This window comes from Vulpes lagopus, chromosome 3, assembly GCF_018345385.1.
Source record: "Vulpes lagopus strain Blue_001 chromosome 3, ASM1834538v1, whole genome shotgun sequence".
Classification (NCBI taxonomy): domain Eukaryota; kingdom Metazoa; phylum Chordata; class Mammalia; order Carnivora; family Canidae; genus Vulpes; species Vulpes lagopus.
This window is the reverse complement of record NC_054826.1, coordinates 88,242,598-88,261,771: the sequence shown is the minus strand read 5'-3', so window position 1 is coordinate 88,261,771 and position 19,174 is coordinate 88,242,598. Positions and strand designations below refer to the sequence as shown.

Here is a 19,174-nt window from a genome sequence, read left to right as displayed (position 1 = left end):
AAATAGGTTGAGGATGAAGACATTTTGATTTTAAGTAAATGCCAAATACCCTCTCACATCCACCCATTTGGGAAGTGCATGAGTAGCTGTGTCCAGTTATAAATGCTCCTACCACTTTGATCACCCATATCCTAAATCCCCCTTATTCAAAAAGAGTCTATTTTTCTTATTTTCCTTCTCTGAAAGCATCCTAAGAGTTGGTCCTACCTTTCTATAAACACAATCAGTGATTAGCATAGAGAAGCACCTTTCTTCCATAAGAGATTTAAAAGTGGGGAAGTTCAAGCAGAGTGGCTACTGACCTTCGCAGTTATGCCAAAGCTCGGGGGTTCTCCATTTCTCGAATTAAACGCTCTCTAATTTGGTTTGAATATTTCAAACAGGGAACAGCCCTTTGGGAGGAAGGCAGCAGAGAAGTTTCAAAGAGAAGAGAAATTACGGAAATCCTGGGACACTCAGGTCAGCATTCACATCTTTATTAGTGCTAGGCCAACGGGAGCAGTAAAATATAGATGCAGTTGCTCACCAGACGCTTCACAGGTGGGTCACAGAACATTCCGTAGTTTGCTATATGTCTTAGAAAATAGTCTCTGGTTTCTCTTGTTCTTTGGTTGAATGTGCCCCCCACCCAAAAAAAAAAAATTCTTTCAATTACGCTGATCTTTTTTTTTTAAAAATACCCTTGTCATGTGATTGCAAACACCACAGGGGAGGGTTGCCTCGTTCAGTTCCCATCAGGTTTAACTAAAGACTGGTTTTAAATGTTCACATCAACGTTACAGTTGGCTTTTTATTACCCAGGAGTTAGGGACTTGTTGACGCCAGCAGGGTGGCTGTCTCCTTCTTCTCAGCCTCGTGAAAAGCTCAAGAGATTTACTCATGGCCCAAGTGCACCCGAAAGAATTGCTTTCAAGGGACACCGCAGCTGAAGACTGAAGAGTAATATTTATCAACGTTAAACAGACACTTGGTGAAGTATGCATAAATATTTCTTCATATAAACAGAGCACGAAATTAAATAGTTCAGAAACACAAACAGCACTGAGTCCACATCCACTGTCGTCAGCTGTAAACACCAGCTCACACTGAACACAAAAGCAGCTGCTACCCTGGCCCTGGGTCCGAGACGTGAGGCTCTGTACAAGGTGAGATTGCTTCTCGGCCCTGCCACCCCCCCACCCCTCCCGTTCCCCACACAGCCCTCGCAGAAAGGAAAAGAAGGTAACCCCAACCACTACAGCAGTGACAAAAATGACAAGCAGCGGCAGCACCCCTCCCCCCATCCCCAAATACAACATTTAGCTTTTGGATCAATTCTAAGGGGCTACAGAACACATTTTTTTTTTTTTTTCGAAACGGAAGGAAATCAACCAGAAGCAATACTTTTCAAAACATTCATACTTTCTCCAGAAGACACACGAGTTCCCAAACCCCACCTATGACTGGGTGAAGGTGACACAACAAACCCTGAACAGCACGGGCCATGGCCAAGCAACACAGGCCGAACCCTCTTCCATCTAGAAGGTGCCAGGTAGCAAGAACTCAAAGACCACGCTCTCCTCCCCTCCTCATGATGTCACTTCTGCTCGGCCATATGTATTGCTGGGTGTGACACTATTGACTGGCTTTCAAGCAGTTTGGGTAGCAGAAATTTTGTTGGGAAACATTCAGATTTAGATGATTGAATTCAAACTTGTGGCTGTGGTTCGTGTTTTGAGCTCAGAGGGACCCCGATCTCATTGAGCTTTGTGGAGATCAGCAAACTGCCCTGCTTACACTCAGGGTCTGGTAAAGCCCTGGTGCTGCATCTGCTTTGGGGTGGGTGGGTGGAGGGGGTGGCCGCTCTGCACACACCTGCTGGAAGGGCCTGGCCACGCTCTGCTGCAGGTTCCCCAGGGTGGTTTGTGGAAGAAAATGCCCTGGTTTCCAAAACATTACATTGATGTTGTGTTAGGATCCTAGAGAACTTCAGTCATCAGAGTATTAAAAACATATATTGCAAGAATGATTTGCGAGCTCAGTGATTCCCGCTATATATATATATATATATGTATATATATATATATATATATATATATATACACGCACACACACACACGCACACACGCACACACATATATATGCTTCTATATTTTTATTGGTATGAAACTGGAACTGCACAAAACAGTACTTTGCAAGAATCGAGTCCACAGATGGGGTTTAACAACACACACCAAAGAAAGACAAAGCTCTACTGGGACAAGGAGGTTCAGCTTTGCAATGTATGAAAGAATTTCAGAACCATGGATTCACTAGCCTGATGTGTCCCACATGGGATGCAGATCACCACGTTTGGGATCTCGGAAGGAACGTGGCAACTGAGTCAGCTAGGTCTGTGCCTCTGAGATTCCAGTGGTCACGGGAACTCAAAGAACCCAGCAGATCAATTTGGGTATGTAATTGCTATGAAACAATTTTTCTTTTCCTCTTTAAGAAAAAACACCTTAAAAGTCTATTTCAGGATAAATTTCTTTGTATTGGGTAGGACGCTTTATTTTCTTTTTTGCTGAATTGGTATTTGACTTTCTATATTAAGATGGATTTATTCAATGGGTCAGTAAACAGGCAGCTTCCTTTATATCTGGGTGATTAAAAAAACCAATCCATTTTTATCACCCTTGGAAATCACCCCCACCCTCAGCTCACACTCCCCTAAGGTTTGTGGGTTGATGTGTGCGTTTGGTCACTGCGATGGACAGAGCCTCCCTCTACGAGGCCTGCTCGGGCATGCGCTTGTGAAAAATGACTGACTGTCTCTGCTGGTACTGCTGCTTGCGCCGCTTGCGTTTGTCACACTGACACAGCAGCAGCATCTTGAAAGTGGTTCTGAATGTTTTGTTACACAGCGCATAGCACACGGGGTTCACCGTGCTGTTGATGTAGCACAGCCAGTAGCCCAGATTCCAATAGGTTTTGGGTATGCAGCTGTCACAAAAGGTGTTCACCAGAACCATGATATTGTAGGGGGTCCAGGTGATGATGAAGGCTAGCAGGATGGCACTGAGGGTCTGAGCCGCCTTCTTCTCCTTGATGAGGGACATCCGTTTCCGCTTGGTGATCTGACTTCTGGTCTTGAGAGCAAATCTCTTGGCCAGGGTGGCTTCCTTGAAGGACAGAGGTAGAGTGGCCGTGGTCTTCCCTGCTGAGGAGTTGACCTCAGACATCTTGGTCGGGTCCACGGCTGACTCTAATTGGATGGGAAGCTTGGAGAAGCTCTTCTGGAAACTGCCTCCATCGTCTAGGCTCTTCTGGGCCTGCAGCTTGCTGCCTTTCCTGTCCAAGTCTCCCAGCCCCAGCTCCTCGTCAGGCACCTGCAGGTTGTCTGCTGAGGGTAATTTGGTGGCATTGAGGATGGTGCTGTGACCGGGCAGCTTGAGCACGATCGAATAGATGGCTCTTGTCTCAGAGCCGATGTCTTCCTCATCGGAGGAGGCAGAGTTTTCCAGGGAGGCAGCGGCATCGTTGTTATTCCAGCTGTCACTGCTGCTGTGGTCTGGGTCCATCTGCTCGGTGCTGGGCTTCCAGCTCTTGGTGGCAAACCAGAAGTGGCAGCGGCCGTACTTCTTCCTGGCCGAGCGTTTCAGGCTCTGCTGCTGGAGCTCATAGCTGCTGCAGCTTCGAGAGCTGCCTGTGGGGTGGACGAAGTTCTCGGCCTCTGCTTCCGTCCCGGACGCCTGCAGCCCGGCAAGCTCTTTGGTGCGTTTCTCGGTCTCCTTATAGATCCTCCAGTATAAAATAGTCATGATGGTGACGGGCATATAGAAGGCAGCGATGGCCGTGCCGAACGTGATGGTGGGCTCGCTGAGGAACTGAATGAAGCACTCTCCGGGGGGCACAGTTCTCTTCCCGACAAAGTACTGCCAGAACAAGATGGCAGGGGCCCAGAGGATGAAAGAGATGACCCATGCCAGGCCTATCATCACTCCAGCTCTTTTTGTGGTTCTTTTGGCTCGGTAGGTGAGGGGCCGTGTAATGGAAAAGTACCTGTCAAAGCTAATGACCAGGAGATTCATAACGGAGGCGTTGCTGGCCACGTAGTCGATGGAGAGCCACAGGTCACAGGCCAGGTTTCCCAAAGCCCATCGATTCATGATGATGTAGGTGGTAAACAGGTTCATGGAGATGACCCCAATGATCAGATCCGCACAGGCCAGACTTAAGAGGAAGTAGTTATTGACCGTCTTCAGCTGCTTGTTGACCTTGAAGGCCACGATCACCAGGATGTTGCCGATGATGGTCACCAAGGCCAGGATGCCTGTCAGGAATGCAATGAAGACCACCTGCCAGATGGTGTGACCTCCCAGCGGGTCGCTGGTGGTGTCATTTGAGGAGGACAAATTTCCAGCTGCCTGAGAAATGTTGTAGCTGCCGAAGTGAGTGACGGTGCCTGGAGGCAGCCCTGCGTCCAAGGGGCCATGCACCCAGGACAAGCTGATGTTTGGAAACAAAGGCGAGGTTGTACTGTTAGTGTGCAAGGTCATTGTGATTCTCGGACATAGTCTGGAGAGATAAGAGAAAAGACGCAGTTAGAGAAACATCTGCCTTTGTTTGATTGGTTTTTTGCATCGCACAATTTAAAAATACATGGGAGACGGCTTACAGGATGCTCACTCTCAGGTCGGAAATATCCAGCTCTTTCTCTTACTTTAAAGGTAAGGAGATTAGAGCAGGTAGTTTGATTTGTTTGTGCACAGTTAGCTGGTGGCATGCACCGCATTCTCCTCATTTTCGAAGTGTATACCACGTCCCCTTTCACATTATGCTGTCATCAAACCAAATCTCTTATTATTTTTTCTAAAGATTTTATTTATTTATTCATGAGACTCACAGAGAGAGAGAGAGAGAGAGAGAGAGAGGCAGAGACACAGGCAGAGGGAGAAGCAGGCTCCATGCAGGGAGCCCATTGCAGAACTCGATCCCAGGACCCCAGGATCACGCCCTAGGCCGAAGGCAGGCTCTAAACCGCTGAGCCACCCAGGGATCCCCAAATCTCTTATTTTAAAGAGAAGTGGTTGGGGGGGAACACTTGGGTGGCTCAGTGATTGAGTGTCTGCCTCTGGCTCAGGTCGTGATCCCGGGGTCCTGGGATCGAGTCCCACGTCAGGGTCCCCACAGGGAGCCTGCTTCTCCCCCTGCCTGTGTTTCTGCCTCTCTCTCTGTGTCTCTCATGTTATTCATAAATAAAACCTTTAAAAAAAAATAAAGATAAGGGGGAAAATATGAGATGCTTCTAGGCTACTGATGCAGCACAGCTTTATCATCACGCTACTCGATAAACTGATCTTATTCGTCTGCATTTTTTCCACCTGGGCCCATACCTATCCCAGGCTGGAGAAATACACAGTGTTAAGGAGACAGCAAGCACTTAAGCCTCCCTGGCATGAGCAACATCAACCCAGAACAAGTGTAATTCACTTTGATTTGTATCACCTCTTTAAGACGCAGATAGAAAAGCAGCATATTGGTTCTGTATGGTGGTTGATAGCGGTATACAAAGCAGCTGTCATATATTTGATAATATGCAGGATCTTTGCCAGAATATTCTGAATGGACCCCACCGGTTTTGAATATTTTCAGTATTTAGATATTTTAACTTTAGTGCTGAGAAAGTATTTTAGCACCACACGCACACCTTTGGTACAAAGACTTGCAAAATCGCAATTAGTTCTTCAAACACTTGTTAACCAAGATACATAAATAACTAAGAATCATTAGAGTGGATGCATCACCAGTAAGACCCCTGAGCTGTCACAGAAAGTTCTAGGTGAGACTTGCCCCATCCCCTCAGATCCTCCGGGGTTGTTGGCCTAGGGATGCTCACACATCACCAGCCACTGTGGACTTGACCCAGTAAATCATTCCTCAACGAGTGTCAGTCTATGAGTTCAATGTCAGATAATCCTAGCAAAATACTATTGGAAACACTTGTGTTTCGGCTCTTGATTTAAAAAGTGGTAACTATGAACTCTTATGTACAAATATGTACATAAATCACCTGGCAAGAGCCCTGGATCAAGCCTTTAGACATCGCATATCACAACAGTCTCTCAACAGACAGCGGTCAGATTCACACACAGCCTTTTGAAATGGCCTCAGCACAGAGTAGGAAGACTTTGCAGTCCCAATGGCGGAGGTTCAAATCTCGGCTCAGCCACTTCCTGGGGTGGGGTCTTGGGTATTAACTTTTTTTGAGTACCAGTTTTCTCATTGAAAAATAGAAATAGGCATGCAAGCTGGTACAGCCACTCTGGAAAACAGTGTGGAGGTTCCTCAGGAAGTTAAAAATAGAGCTACCCTATGACCCAGCAATTGCACTACTGGATATTTACCCCAAAGATACAGATGTAGTGAAAGGACAGGACACTTGCACCCCAATGTTCATAGCAGCAATGTCCACAATAGCCAAACTGTGGAAGGAGCCATGATGTCCTTTGACAGATGAATGAATAAGATGTGGTCTAGATACACAATAGTATATTACTCAGCCATCAGAAAGGAAGAATACCCACCATTTGCTTCGATGTGGATGGAACTGGAGGATATTATGCTGAGTGAAGTAAGTCAATTGGAGAAGGACAATCATCATATGGTTTCACTCATTTGTGGAATATAAGAAATAGTGAAAGGTATTATAGGGGAAAGGAAGGGAATTGACTGGGAAAATTAGACAGGGTGACAAAACTCCTAAATCTGGGAAATGAACAAAGGGTTGTGTAAGGGGAGGCAGGTGGGGGGATGGGGTGACTGGGTGACAGGCACTGAGGAGGGCACTTGATGGGATAAGCACTGGGTGTTATATGTTGGCAAATTGAATTTAAATAAAAAATTAATTAATTAATTAACAAAGAAAAATAGGAATGAAACATTCTGTATAAACTGTTGAGAAATTTAATCTAGAATTCAATAGTAAGTGGTCAAAAAAACTTTGTGTCTCAAGGCAATGTTCTAATATGTGTAAAGTACTTAGAATGGAGCCTGGCACAGAGTGTGTGCTTTATAAGCATAGGGTCTATTGTTACTTTACTGTTCTTTTTATTGAACAATGAACTCACTTTGTTTTGGCTTTCAGATGCTCAAAGTTCAATATAGTGCAATAATAAATTATTAAAAGAGAATATATATTGGACACTTCCTAACTGGTACATGTTGTGCAAATCACCATATGTTTTGTCTCATTTAATCTTTAAAATAATCACATTTTATAAAAAAGAGAGACTCAGAGAGTTAAGTAATTTGTCCAAATATCAAGCTAAGGAGAGGGGAGAGGTTCACACCCAGATCATCTCAAGCTCACCACCTCCTAGCTCCATGGTGATGTTTCTCTAACTCTCCACTAACCTGTCCAGATGCTGCATACAATGAGCCTCTCCTAACTGGCTAAAACTCATATACATCTTCACGTGGATTTATTTATTTATTTATTTATTTATTTATTTATTTATTTATTTATTTTTAAAGATTTTATTTATTCATGAGAGACAGAGAGAGAGAGAGAGAGAGACGCAAAGACACAGGCAGAGAGAGAAGCCGATTCCATGCAGGGAGCCTGATGTGGGACTTGATTCTGGAACTCCAGGATCATGCCCTGGGCCTAAGGCAGGCGCTTAACCACTAAGCCACCCAGGCATCCCTTCATGTGGAATTAATGTGCACATAAAAATTAATGAGATACTGTTTGTCACCTAAAAGATAAGCAAAATATAAACGATTGGATGGATGAAGGCAGTATTGAGGACAGGGTGAAGGAAATAGTTTCATGGTCTCAGCTACAGAGTAAATTGGTCAACAATGTGAGATGTAATTTAGCAGCATTTGTCAGAATAATGCACAAATACCCAGATCTCAGGAGCTGACAATGTGTATGTGTAGTGTATATGTATTGTGGGTGTGTGTATAAACATAAAGTACACGGTTGGACATACACAATCTTACATACACTTACATACACATATATACTTGTATGTATTTATTTCAGCACTACCTGAAATAGTAAAAAAATTAGTCTAAACATTCTAATGTATTGTTCTATTACAGAGAAGAATAGTTTAAGGACTTCTGTATAATCCATACATGAAATCTCCCACAAGTTACCAATTTCCAATTACAGATAATGGATAGAGTTTTCTTCCTTATTTCTTTTCACTCCTCTGGGTTTTATTAGGTGCAATCAACTCATCCTCACCTCCAATTTGTTCCCACTGAAGGATGTCCATATCTGGGAGGTGCTACCTGGTGTTTGGGTAGTCAACTGCATTTAGTTTCTTCCCAGATGCAAATGCAGAAGATCTATCTGCTCTCTCCCTCTACCCGGTTCCTGGGTTCCCATGGTTCCTCAAGGTGTCTTCCCATCTTCCATATCACACCTGCACCCATGTGGATAGAAGAGAACAGACTTCTCTTGGACCAGACAGAGTCCAACATCCCATCTCTGAGGTTTACAGTCACCTCCTCCTGGGGAGGCGAGGGACTCTCTGGCATCCTCCACTACTTGTGCTCCAATGAGTATTCTTCACGTGATCACCCTTAGTCATGGATTTCTCTTCTACCTGCCCCATAACCCTGCTAATCTTTTACACATTCTTTGAACAGCTTTATCTCCCCAACGGCTTTCATCCCAAAGCTTCCTGGACATAGCAGCTGAGTTTGTGTCCTTGCTTGGGTGGGACTGTGGCCTGTAGTACATTCCCTCCTTCTTCCTGCTCCTCCTCTCTGCTCCAGCCCCTGCTGCGTGCTCTGAATCTCACACAACCTTGTACAGCACCTTTTAAAAAAGCACAGCACCTTTTAAAAAAAGCACCTTCTAAGTCTCTGCCATCACGTCCCATGGAGTTGATCATGTTCATAGCTTTGGCCTGGCAGATTTTCTTGTAAATCACTATAATGGCCAATAACCCCAGTGCTTCATATTTGTGTTGATGATACATCTGTCTCCTCTCTTCTTTGTTTATTCTTGTCAATGCCATGCAGTGGATATCTGCTCATCTTTCCTTCAGCCATTCTTTTGGAAATGCAACTGTTATCTACAGTATGTATTTCTGGAAGGGCATCAACCACACAGCCCTGACTCCTCTACCTCAGCAATAAACATGAAGAAAACATGCAAACAGGATCAGTAAGAGTAAATTTAGGGAGCTGATAAGGATTCTTGAAAGAGAGAGCTTCTCTGTCCTTTGGGATTTCTAGGTACTGGCAACCTATTTATATCCACATGGAAAATCTGAGAAGCAAGCAAACATGGAGGAGAGATATGGGGGAAGGAGAGAGATGGTAGGCAATGTGGAGCACAAAGGCAGCATGATCATGATGTCCTCTCAAACCTGGTTCTAGCCACTCTTGACCTTGCAGGTTAAGGGAGGTTATTAGGTAATTATGACTGGTGTTATTGAATTCAGTTAGTCAGGACTCCCCTCTCCATGAACTTACCTTCCTAGATGAGATATGGCATATGAATAAAACAGTTTTTAACAAGCACCAAGTATTTTAGGCAATGTCAAATTGCTCCCTGCAGGGAATCACATATTTGTAAAAATTCAAGAGCATGGGCAGCCTGGGTGGCTCAGCAGTTTAGTGTCGCCTTCAGCCCAGGGCATGATCCTGGAGCCCCGGGATCGAGTCCCACGTCAGGCTCCCTGCACGGAGCCTGCTTCTCCCTCTGCCTGGGTCTCTTGCCTTTCTTTCTCTCTCCTCTGTGTCTCTCATGAATAAATAAATAAAATCTTTAAAAAAATTCAAGAGGATATTAATTTTCTCAGTTAACCAATGTTAGTGAAGAATAGAAGTAGGAATTTTAGAAATATACCTTAGATCAATTCTTCTCTTTTGGTTCATTTTATCCTGTGGATCTGATGAGCACCACAAATTATATAATATTCCGTTCGAATTATACTTTGTTGGAACACAGAATATAAAAGAAACCAGAATTGAGGGAAAACACCCAGGACTAGGACTAGATCTCTATATTGGTTTCATTAAGTACCCATTCTGGTGCTCCTGGAGCCTAGGGGCTTCTTGGCTAATCACTAGAAACTCTCACAAACTGTTGGTGATCTTTGATGTAAATTCTTTGGCATATCTTTGGCCATTGTTCTTATTATAATTCAACACCAATTCAATATCTAATACCCTTTAAAAGTTTCAGATATATGCTTTTTCTTATTTTAAAAATATTCTAGTCTCCATCTATCACACCATGGATATAGATTATGAACCGAGCAAAAATTTTACCTTTGCCAAAGTACCATTCAAGAAGAGTAACCTGTAATTCCCCATGTGATACAAAATCCAAAGGACAATAATTAATAAGTTAATAATCATGCATTCACTTCAGATAACTACACTTGTCTCCTGATATCTTCATATGTGAAAGCAAAAAGAAGGATGTGAATATGTCATTGAGTAAAAGAAAGTCTTTTGAATAGGAAGCATAAATTATGAGCAAAGCACATCATCAAAACCTGTTATGGGGAAGCCCTGGTACCCCAGCGGTTTAGAGCCGCTTTCGGCCCAGGGTGTGATCCTGGAGACCCGGGATCGAGTCCCACGTCAGGCTCCCTGCACGGAGCCTGCTTCTCCCTCTGTCTGTGAGCCCCCCCGCCTCTGTGTCTGTCGTAAATAAAAAATTAAAAAAATTAAAATAAAAAAAATCTGTTATGACTTATAGCTATGAGGGGAGAAATGCCTAGGAAATCATGGGCACTCCTCCAATGCTATAATACAATGAGATGCATTAACATCACTTCTAGTAATAAATAGGATGCTGATTACCAGAACTTTTCATTGGAAAGAAGCAAAAGGTAGTTGAAGAACCATGGTCTTCAGAGCCTATTTGATTTGGATTTGAGTTTTGGGTTGGCTGAGAAGGTGTACACACCTGGCACTTGGCACACTTGGCAAAATGCCCGACTTCTCTGAGACCGCATTTCTTCCTCTGTAAAAATGGATTACCTATGTGGAACCACAAGGCCCCCGAAGAACCAAAACAATCTTGAGAGAGAACAACAAAGTGAGAGGCAGCACAATCCTCGATTTAAAAATATATCACAAAGTTATAGTAATGAAAAGAGTATGATACTGGCCTAACGACATATAGATCAATGTAACCAGAGAGAGTGCTTAGAAATACATCCATGTATATATATGGTCAACTGATCCTTGACAGGGGTACTAAGGACATGCAACAGGAAAGGATGGCCTCTTCCACGAAAGAAGCTGGGAAAACTGGACAGCCTCATAAAATTAATGAAACTGGAGCCCAATCTTATACCATACACAAAAGTCAACCCCCAAATCAACACAAATTGGCTGAAAGACTTACACATAAGACTTGCAACTATAAAACTCATAGGAGAAAACAGAGTGAGCTTCATGACACTGTTCTTGGCAATGTCTTCTGGGTATTTATCCACAAGAACTGAAATGAGCATCTTGAAGCTCTCTCAGCACTTCCCTGTTCATCATAGTGCTCTTAACAGTAGCCACCATAAAAAAAAAAAAAAAAAAAAAGTAGCCACCATATAGAAACAAACTAATCATCTCTGGAGGATGAATGAATGAAGAATATACAGTGCGTACATACTGCAGAATACTTTCCAGACTTAAAAAAGGAAATAATGCACTATGTGACAACACAGATGCACCTTGAGGACATTGGGCTAAGTAAGATAAGCCAGTCACAGAAGGACAAATACTGTGTTATTCACTTATCTGAGGCATCTGATAGCAGAACTCAGAAGCAGAGAGCAGATTAGTGGTTGCTGAGTATGGGGATCCGGGGGCAAGGGAAAGAGGAGCTACTTACTCAGTGGGCACATGTTATAAAAGATGAGTAAGTGCTGGAGACGTCTTGCACAACAGTATGTCGGCAGTTAACAACGGTGTGCACTTAACATTTTTAAGGAGGTAGATCTCATGTTAAGTGTTCTGATCACAAGAAAAACAAACTGAAACTCTGGAATACCACCACCTGCTCTCTGTGGGTTAGGAAGAGGGTAAGGAGCATGGTGTGGTAAGTGAATTCTTGGAAGTATTCGCTGATATACTGCCTGCCTCCCACCAATGCCAACTTCTTGTGTCCTTGGGATTGATTGGGTTGTTACTGCAGAAACACAGGGAAACCATGCTCAAAGTTTGCTTTTTATTTATTTATTTTTATTCCTTTTTCAAAAAAGGGTTTATTTATTTATTTGAGAAAGAGACAGAGACAGAGGGAGAAGGAGACAAGCAGACTCCTATTGAGTGAGTAGCCAGACATACGGCTCGATCCCAGGACCCTGAGATCATGACCTAAGCCAAAACCAAGAGTCAGATGCTCAACCAACTGAGCCACCCAGGTGCCCCTCTAACTTTGCTCTTTAAAGTAGACTCTAAACATTCTGGTATAGACAGAGTTTAAACATTTAAGTTTTTGAACATCAAGGAATGTTGTACCGGCCTAAATACATGGCAAATACAAAAGGTCCCTCCTCACCCTATTAAAGTAAATTGATACAACAAGGTGATTCAAAAGGATCAATCCCATGGAAAAAGTATGTACACCAGGAGCCAGCAGTTTGATTTCTAGGTATGTGTCCTCTAGAAAATCTTGCAGAGAGTTAATAATCATGCATTCACTTCAGATAACTACACTTGTCTCCTAATATCTTCATATGTGAAAGCAAAAGAAGGATGTGAATCTGGTAGGTGAATATATGATTAAAAGAAAGCCTTTGAATAGCAAGTGGAAATTATGAGCAAAGCACATTATTAAAACCTGTTATGACTTATAGCTATGAGGGGAGAAATGTCTAGGAAATCATGGGCACTCCTCTGATGCTATAATACAATCCTATAATGCTAAAATAATACAATGCTATATAATGTGTATATATATATATATACACACACACACATATAGTTTAAATATAAACTATATATAGTTAATTATATATATAGTTACAGATATATACATATATTTAGAGAAAGTTCTGAGAGTTCTAAAAATATATTGTTGAGTAAGAAAAAACAAGTTGTGGGGTGAAGAATAAAAATGATATGGCTTAGGCAGCAATAAAACACATACAAAAATAGTATATATCTTATATAGACATTTATATAGTTAGAAGTCTCATAAAAAGAAAAAAGCAAATCCTACACTAGCACTGATGTCTTGGACGGGGAACACGATGAGGGTGAGGGTGACCAACAAAGAGGGCTTCAGCTTGATCTGTAAGGTCCCTACTGAGAAAAACACACATTTCCAAAGCCAGAGGGATGCAGGGAAGAGAGCTGAGGGGAAGATCCTGGAGGTTTTTTTTTTTTTAAGAATTTATTTATTTATTCATGGGAGACATAGAGAGAGAGAGAGAGAGAGAGAGAGAGAGAGAGAGAGGCAGAGACACAGGCAGAGGGAGAAGCAGGCTCCATGCACCGGGAGCCCGAAGTGGGACTCGATCCCAGGTCTCCAGGATCACGCCCTGGGCCGAAGGCAGGCGCCAATCCGCTGAGCCACCCAGGGATCCCCAGATCCTGGAGTTCTGCCCTCTGTCCTGGCGCTGGTTCTCCAGGACAAGGGTCAGGAAGAACCATGGCTGAGGATTGGTGATAGTAAATAGTAAGGAGTAAATAATAAATAATAAATAGTGAATGGATGTTGTTCTAAGATGCTAAGTGTGTGCTGACTCCTGATGCAGAATGGGGCCTGAAAATAGAGATATAAGTTGTTATATAAAAATAAAATTCCCAGGGTGCCTGGTGGCTCAGTCTGTTAAGCATCCGACTTTTGATATTGGCTCAGGTTTTGATCTCAGGGTTGTGGGATTGAGCCTCGGGTCGGGTTCCGGGCTGGGTGCAGCCTAAGACTTGCTCTCTTTCCCTTTCCCTCTGTCCCTCCCCTTGCAATCTCTCTCTGTCTCTCTCTCTCTCAAAAAAATAAATAAAGTAAAATAAAAAATAAAATTCCTACTCCCTTATCAAAATATTAATGGATTGAAAAGATGAAATGCACTTTATGCATAAAGTGTTCACGTCCTATCTGGCACACAGTACATCCTAGTCCTTCTGTCTGTCATGGAGCTGCTCTCTCTACCACTGTGGGGGCCTTTCTTCTCTTCGTTCCTCAGAGGGGACATTTGCAGGGGCCATGTCTCTGCACAGCACACATCTTCTATCTCGAGTGGGGTGCATTTCTGCTGGCCCTGCTCTAGTCACAGCGAGGATGGATCTGGTAAGGGGGTGTCCATATGTGGCCAGGGAATGAGATCCCCTCCTCCTCCAACTTTCACTCAGGTCCTGGTTCCTGAGATATTTTCCACAACTTTCTCTCTGCCCGTGTGCCACATTCATCTACTTAAAAGCATCCTCGAGCTCTGGAGGTTCCACGATGGAAGTCTGGCTGATATGACATCAGAGGAAAGCAACGGGAAGGTCATAAAATCTTCCATAAAGAATATCTAAAAATATTTACTGGACATGAAAGTCACCTAATGTCTTCCCTCACATACACCTGCCATTTCCTATGTAATAAGTAATTTCCTAAGAACCAGCGGTCCTGGGTGGGATCCCAGTGAAACAGTGATAAACGTGGGCATTCTGTTTAAGAAGGAGATAGGATTTCCATGTGCCACACTCTTCCTCATCCTGACCCAACAGGCCATACACTGCAGAGCTTGTCCATTTCAGATTGAGGATGTTCATAATCTGTGTTGACTTACTGGTGAGGGGAGCTAAGGGAAGCCCTACTTTCAATGCCCAGGAAGAAACAGGTGTGGGAACGGGGACCCCTGCGAGCCTCCTGACCCTAGCACCTTGTAAGTAATCCTAGGCAGAAGGTCTAGGAACGCAGCCCTCACAAGGGCAGAGGGGGTGGCCTGGGAGGAACAGAACAGAAACCGAGGGCAGATTTCCATCCTGTTGGGTGGGAGCCCGTGGCGGGTGGTGGGACACCCAGGGCATTGCTATGGAGGTGTCCCGGCTGCACACCTCAGGCAAAAAGTGCAAAACTGAACCGGATCCTGCCAGTGGGTGCTGACTTAAATGCCTTCACTCCTGGATTCTGGAGGAAGACCTTAACCTTCCATGTGGATTACTCACATCTGTGCATACAGAGGGTGGTTTTTTTTACTTCATCTCTGAGGTGTATTTTTTCAGACCATTCTCACCACATTCTATTTATGAGCACATACAGAATTGATTCACTGAGTTTTTCAAAATAGAAGTCAGGAACCAATTAGTGGGCCAACAGGAGAATAAAAAATAAAAAAAGAAAAAAGAAAGAGAACCAAATAGGGCATGTCTCAGAAGACTTCTGTCAAAGACACACCCATTCATATATATAGTCATGATGTCGAATGGAATTTATACTGTAGGTCCTGGTCGGCATTGTTTGAAAAGCCACTGCAGTGAGCAGTTTGGCATCTTCTATTAATATTTAAAACTAGAAAGTGAACCAAAATGTGAAGTAACTATTTGAGAATACTAAGTTTATGGGGAAGTAAAGGATAGTTATGAGAAACATACCCCCTCTAAGTTGTAGAAAGCCTTTTCTGGGATTGCAAATCTGTAAAATATCTAGATGGAATTTTAAATTTTAAAATATGTAAATATACAACGTGAAAACACATGTGCAAATGCTTAGAGGAACCTGACAGGCCAGTGTAAATGTGGGGCGTGTTTTTAACGTTGCATTCCAAGAGACAAAGTTCTCTCATTTTCTATAAGCCATCCTTGGCTGTACCCGTTCCGAGAAAACATTGGGGGTCGTCAATTTTTAATCCTCCTGAAATTTTAAAAAGTGCAAATTAATTTGTTCTAGAAGTCTAAGTTAATGCCACCTTTAGTATTATTATTGCTATTATTTAAATCGTGAAAAATTGTGAAAAATCATGCCAAAAAACCAAAAATACCTTTGCACAACCATGCTTTTTCCTAAGCTCGGTTAATGGGCGCTTCCTCCGTATTCCGAATCCAGTCTGCATCATTTCCAGGGCTTGCTATGGGTCTCTCTTCACCTTTTTGCTAAGAGAGTCTCAGTTTTCTGTAACCTTTCGCACCATCCTCGGCCGCTAGAAGACTGCGCCCCCGTCAAAAAAAAAGACTTTGCCCCGCAGTCGGGGGAGCGGCAATGCCAGGGCCCGCCACGAGGTGGCGCAGCGGACTCGGGGAAGCGCCGTGCGCCGGCGGTGTCCCGGGCGGTGGCGCGGCCTCCTCCGCTCTCGGCCACGCCGCGTGGGCCGTACCGGGGAGACGCAGGAACGCGCCGCCGTCAGACGCGTCTTTCTGTCTTTCTCTTTTTCTGTTTTCTTTTAAGTCTGAGAGTTGAGTCTTCGACCAAGAGGCCCGGTGTCCTGTTCCGTCGGGGCACTGAGGCTTCGTTCCCACGATTCATCGCAAGTCTTGGGGTGCAGTGGGCCGGGAGGGCGGCGTGGGGCGGCCCTGTCCGTCCGCTGTCCCGCGCTCTTCCCGCCTGTCCGTCCGTCCGCTGTCCCGCGCTCTTCCCGCCTGTCCGTCCGTCCGCTGTCCCGCGCTCTTCCCGCCTCTCCGTCCGCTGTCCCGCGCTCTTCCCGCCTCTCCGTCCGCTGTCCCGCGCTCTTCCCGCCTGTCCGTCCGCTGTCCCCGCGCTCTTCCCGCCTCTCCGTCCGCTGTCCCGCGCTCTTCCCGCCTGTCCGTCCGTCCGCTGTCCCGCGCTCTTCCCGCCTGTCCGTCCGTCCGCTGTCCCCGCGCTCTTCCCGCCTGTCCGTCCGTCCGCTGTCCCCGCGCTCTTCCCGCCTGTCCGTCCGTCCGCTGTCCCGCGCTCTTCCCGCCTGTCCGTCCGTCCGCTGTCCCGCGCTCTTCCCGCCTGTCCGTCCGTCCGCTGTCCCGCGCTCTTCCCGCCTGTCCGTCCGTCCGCTGTCCCCGCGCTCTTCCCGCCTGTCCGTCCGTCCGCTGTCCCGCGCTCTTCCCGCCTGTCCGTCCGCTGTCCCCGCGCTCTTCCCGCCTCTCCGTCCGCTGTCCCGCGCTCTTCCCGCCTCTCCGTCCGTCCGCTGTCCCGCGCTCTTCCCGCCTGTCCGTCCGTCCGCTGTCCCCGCGCTCTTCCCGCCTGTCCGTCCGTCCGCTGTCCCCGCGCTCTTCCCGCCTGTCCGTCCGTCCGCTGTCCCGCGCTCTTCCCGCCTGTCCGTCCGTCCGCTGTCCCCGCGCTCTTCCCGCCTGTCCGTCCGTCCGCTGTCCCGCGCTCTTCCCGCCTGTCCGTCCGTCCGCTGTCCCCGCGCTCTTCCCGCCTGTCCGTCCGTCCGCTGTCCCGCGCTCTTCCCGCCTCTCCGTCCGTCCGCTGTCCCGCGCTCTTCCCGCCTGTCTCCGTCCGCTGTCCCCGCGCTCTTCCCGCTGTCCGTCCGTCCGCTGTCCCGCGCTCTTCCGCCTGTCCGTCCGTCCGCTGTCCCGCGCTCTTCCCGCCTCTCGTCCGTCCGCTGTCCCCGCCTTCCCGCCTGTCCTCCGTCCGCTGTCCCCGGCTCTTCCCGCCTGTCCTCCGTCCGCTGTCCCGCGCTCTTCCCGCCTGTCCGTCCGTCGCTGTCCCCGCGCTCTTCCCGCTGTCCGTCGTCCGCTGTCCCGCGCTCTCCGCTGTCCGTCCGTCCGCTGTCCCCGCTCTTCCGCCTGTCGTCCGTCCGCTGTCCCCGCGCTCTTCCGCCTGTCCGTCCGCTGTCCCGCGCTCTCCGCCTGCCGTCCGTCCGCTGTCCGCGCCTGTCCGTCCGCTGTCCCGCGCTCTTCCCGCCTGTCCGTCCGTCCGCTGTCCCGCGCTCTTTCCGCCTGTCCGTCCGCTGTCCCGCGCTCTTCCCGCCTGTCCGTCCGTCCGCTGTCCCCGCGCTCTTCCCGCCTGTCCGTCCGTCCGCTGTCCCCGCGCTCTTCCTGCCCGGCCGCCCCGGACGCGGGCGCACCCGTGACTTCCTGGCAGGTGGGTCCGGTTTCAGGGCCGACTTCTGAGGGTGACGGGGCGGCCGAGCCGCTCCTCTCGGGGCCGTTCGTCCGCACCAGGGCGCGGTGGCGCCGGAGGGTGCCAAGGCGGCCTCGGTGGGTCGGTGGGCGGGAGCCCGGAGCCCCGGAGCTGTGCCCCCGTGGCCGCAGGACGGAGCGGTGGGGCCCCCAGAGGAGGCGTCAGCGCCGACCAAGGGGCCGGCCACCGGCCAGAGCCGGCTTCCTGGGCTTCCTCTGGGCTTCTCCGCCTCGAGCTGCCAGGGGGAGCGATGTGCCCTGACACGGCGCCGGCGCGCACGTCGCCAACAGAGCAGCCCGGAGCGCCAAGGCGGGATGGGGTCTCACCTAGAGGGGGCTTGCTCCTGAGATGCTGCGTCGCGCCGCCCGCCCTGCCTGCCGCCCTCACGGGCTCCACGCGGTCCGACAACAGGAGGGAAGGCCGCCCCGCAAAGGCCCCGCAAAGGCCCCGCAAGGCCCCGCGCCCCACCTTGGCCCACCGCATCCCACCGCATCCCACCGCGGCCCACCGCGCCCCACCGCGTCCCACCGCGCCCCACCGCGGCCCACCGCGCCCCACTGCATCCCACCGCGGCCCACCGCGCCCCACCGCGTCCCACCGCGCCCCACCGCGGCCCACCGCGCCCCACTGCATCCCACCGCGCCCCACCGCGTCCCACCGCGCCCCACCGCGGCCCACCGCGCCCCACTGCATCCCACCGCGGCCCACCGCGCCCCACCGCGTCCCACCGCGCCCCACCGCGGCCCACCGCATCCCACCGCGTCCCACCGCGCCCCACCGCGGCCCACCGCGCCCCACTGCACCCCACCGCGGCCCACCGCGGCCCACCGCGCCCCACCGCGGCCCACGGCGCCCCACCGCGCCCCACCGCATCCCACCGCGTCCCACCGCGCCCCACCGCGGCCCACGGCGCCCCACCGCGCCCCACCGCGCCCCACCGCGGCCCACGGCGCCCCACCGCATCCCACCCTGCTCCACCGCGGCCCACCGGATCCCACCGCATCCCACCGCGCCCCACCGCGCCCCACCGCATCCCACCGCGCCCCACCGCGGCCCACCGCATCCCACCGCGGCCCACCGCACCCCACCGCGGCCCACCGCGCCCCACCGCATCCCACCGCGGCCCACCGCGCCCCACAGCGGCCCACCGCGCCCCACCGCGGCCCACCGCGGCCCACCGCGCCCCACTGCATCCCACCG

General features: G+C 48.5%; 1 protein-coding gene across 19 annotated transcripts in view; it reads right to left on the bottom strand.

Annotated features, from left to right (window-relative positions):
- Nucleotides 1-460: 460 nt before the first annotated feature.
- Nucleotides 461-19,174, bottom strand: part of CHRM3 (cholinergic receptor muscarinic 3) — a 504,026-nt gene continuing 485,312 nt past the window's right edge. For 18 of the 19 annotated variants that reach the window (XM_041747550.1, XM_041747554.1, XM_041747545.1 and 15 more), the window contains one exon: nucleotides 461-4,539. In XM_041747550.1, the coding sequence (XP_041603484.1) occupies nucleotides 2,748-4,520 (1,773 nt within the window). In that variant the 5' untranslated portion in view covers nucleotides 4,521-4,539 and the 3' untranslated portion in view covers nucleotides 461-2,747. Of the gene's footprint in view, nucleotides 4,540-15,917; nucleotides 16,016-19,174 lie in introns of those variants that run through there. The other variant, XM_041747542.1, reaches the window with a different exon arrangement.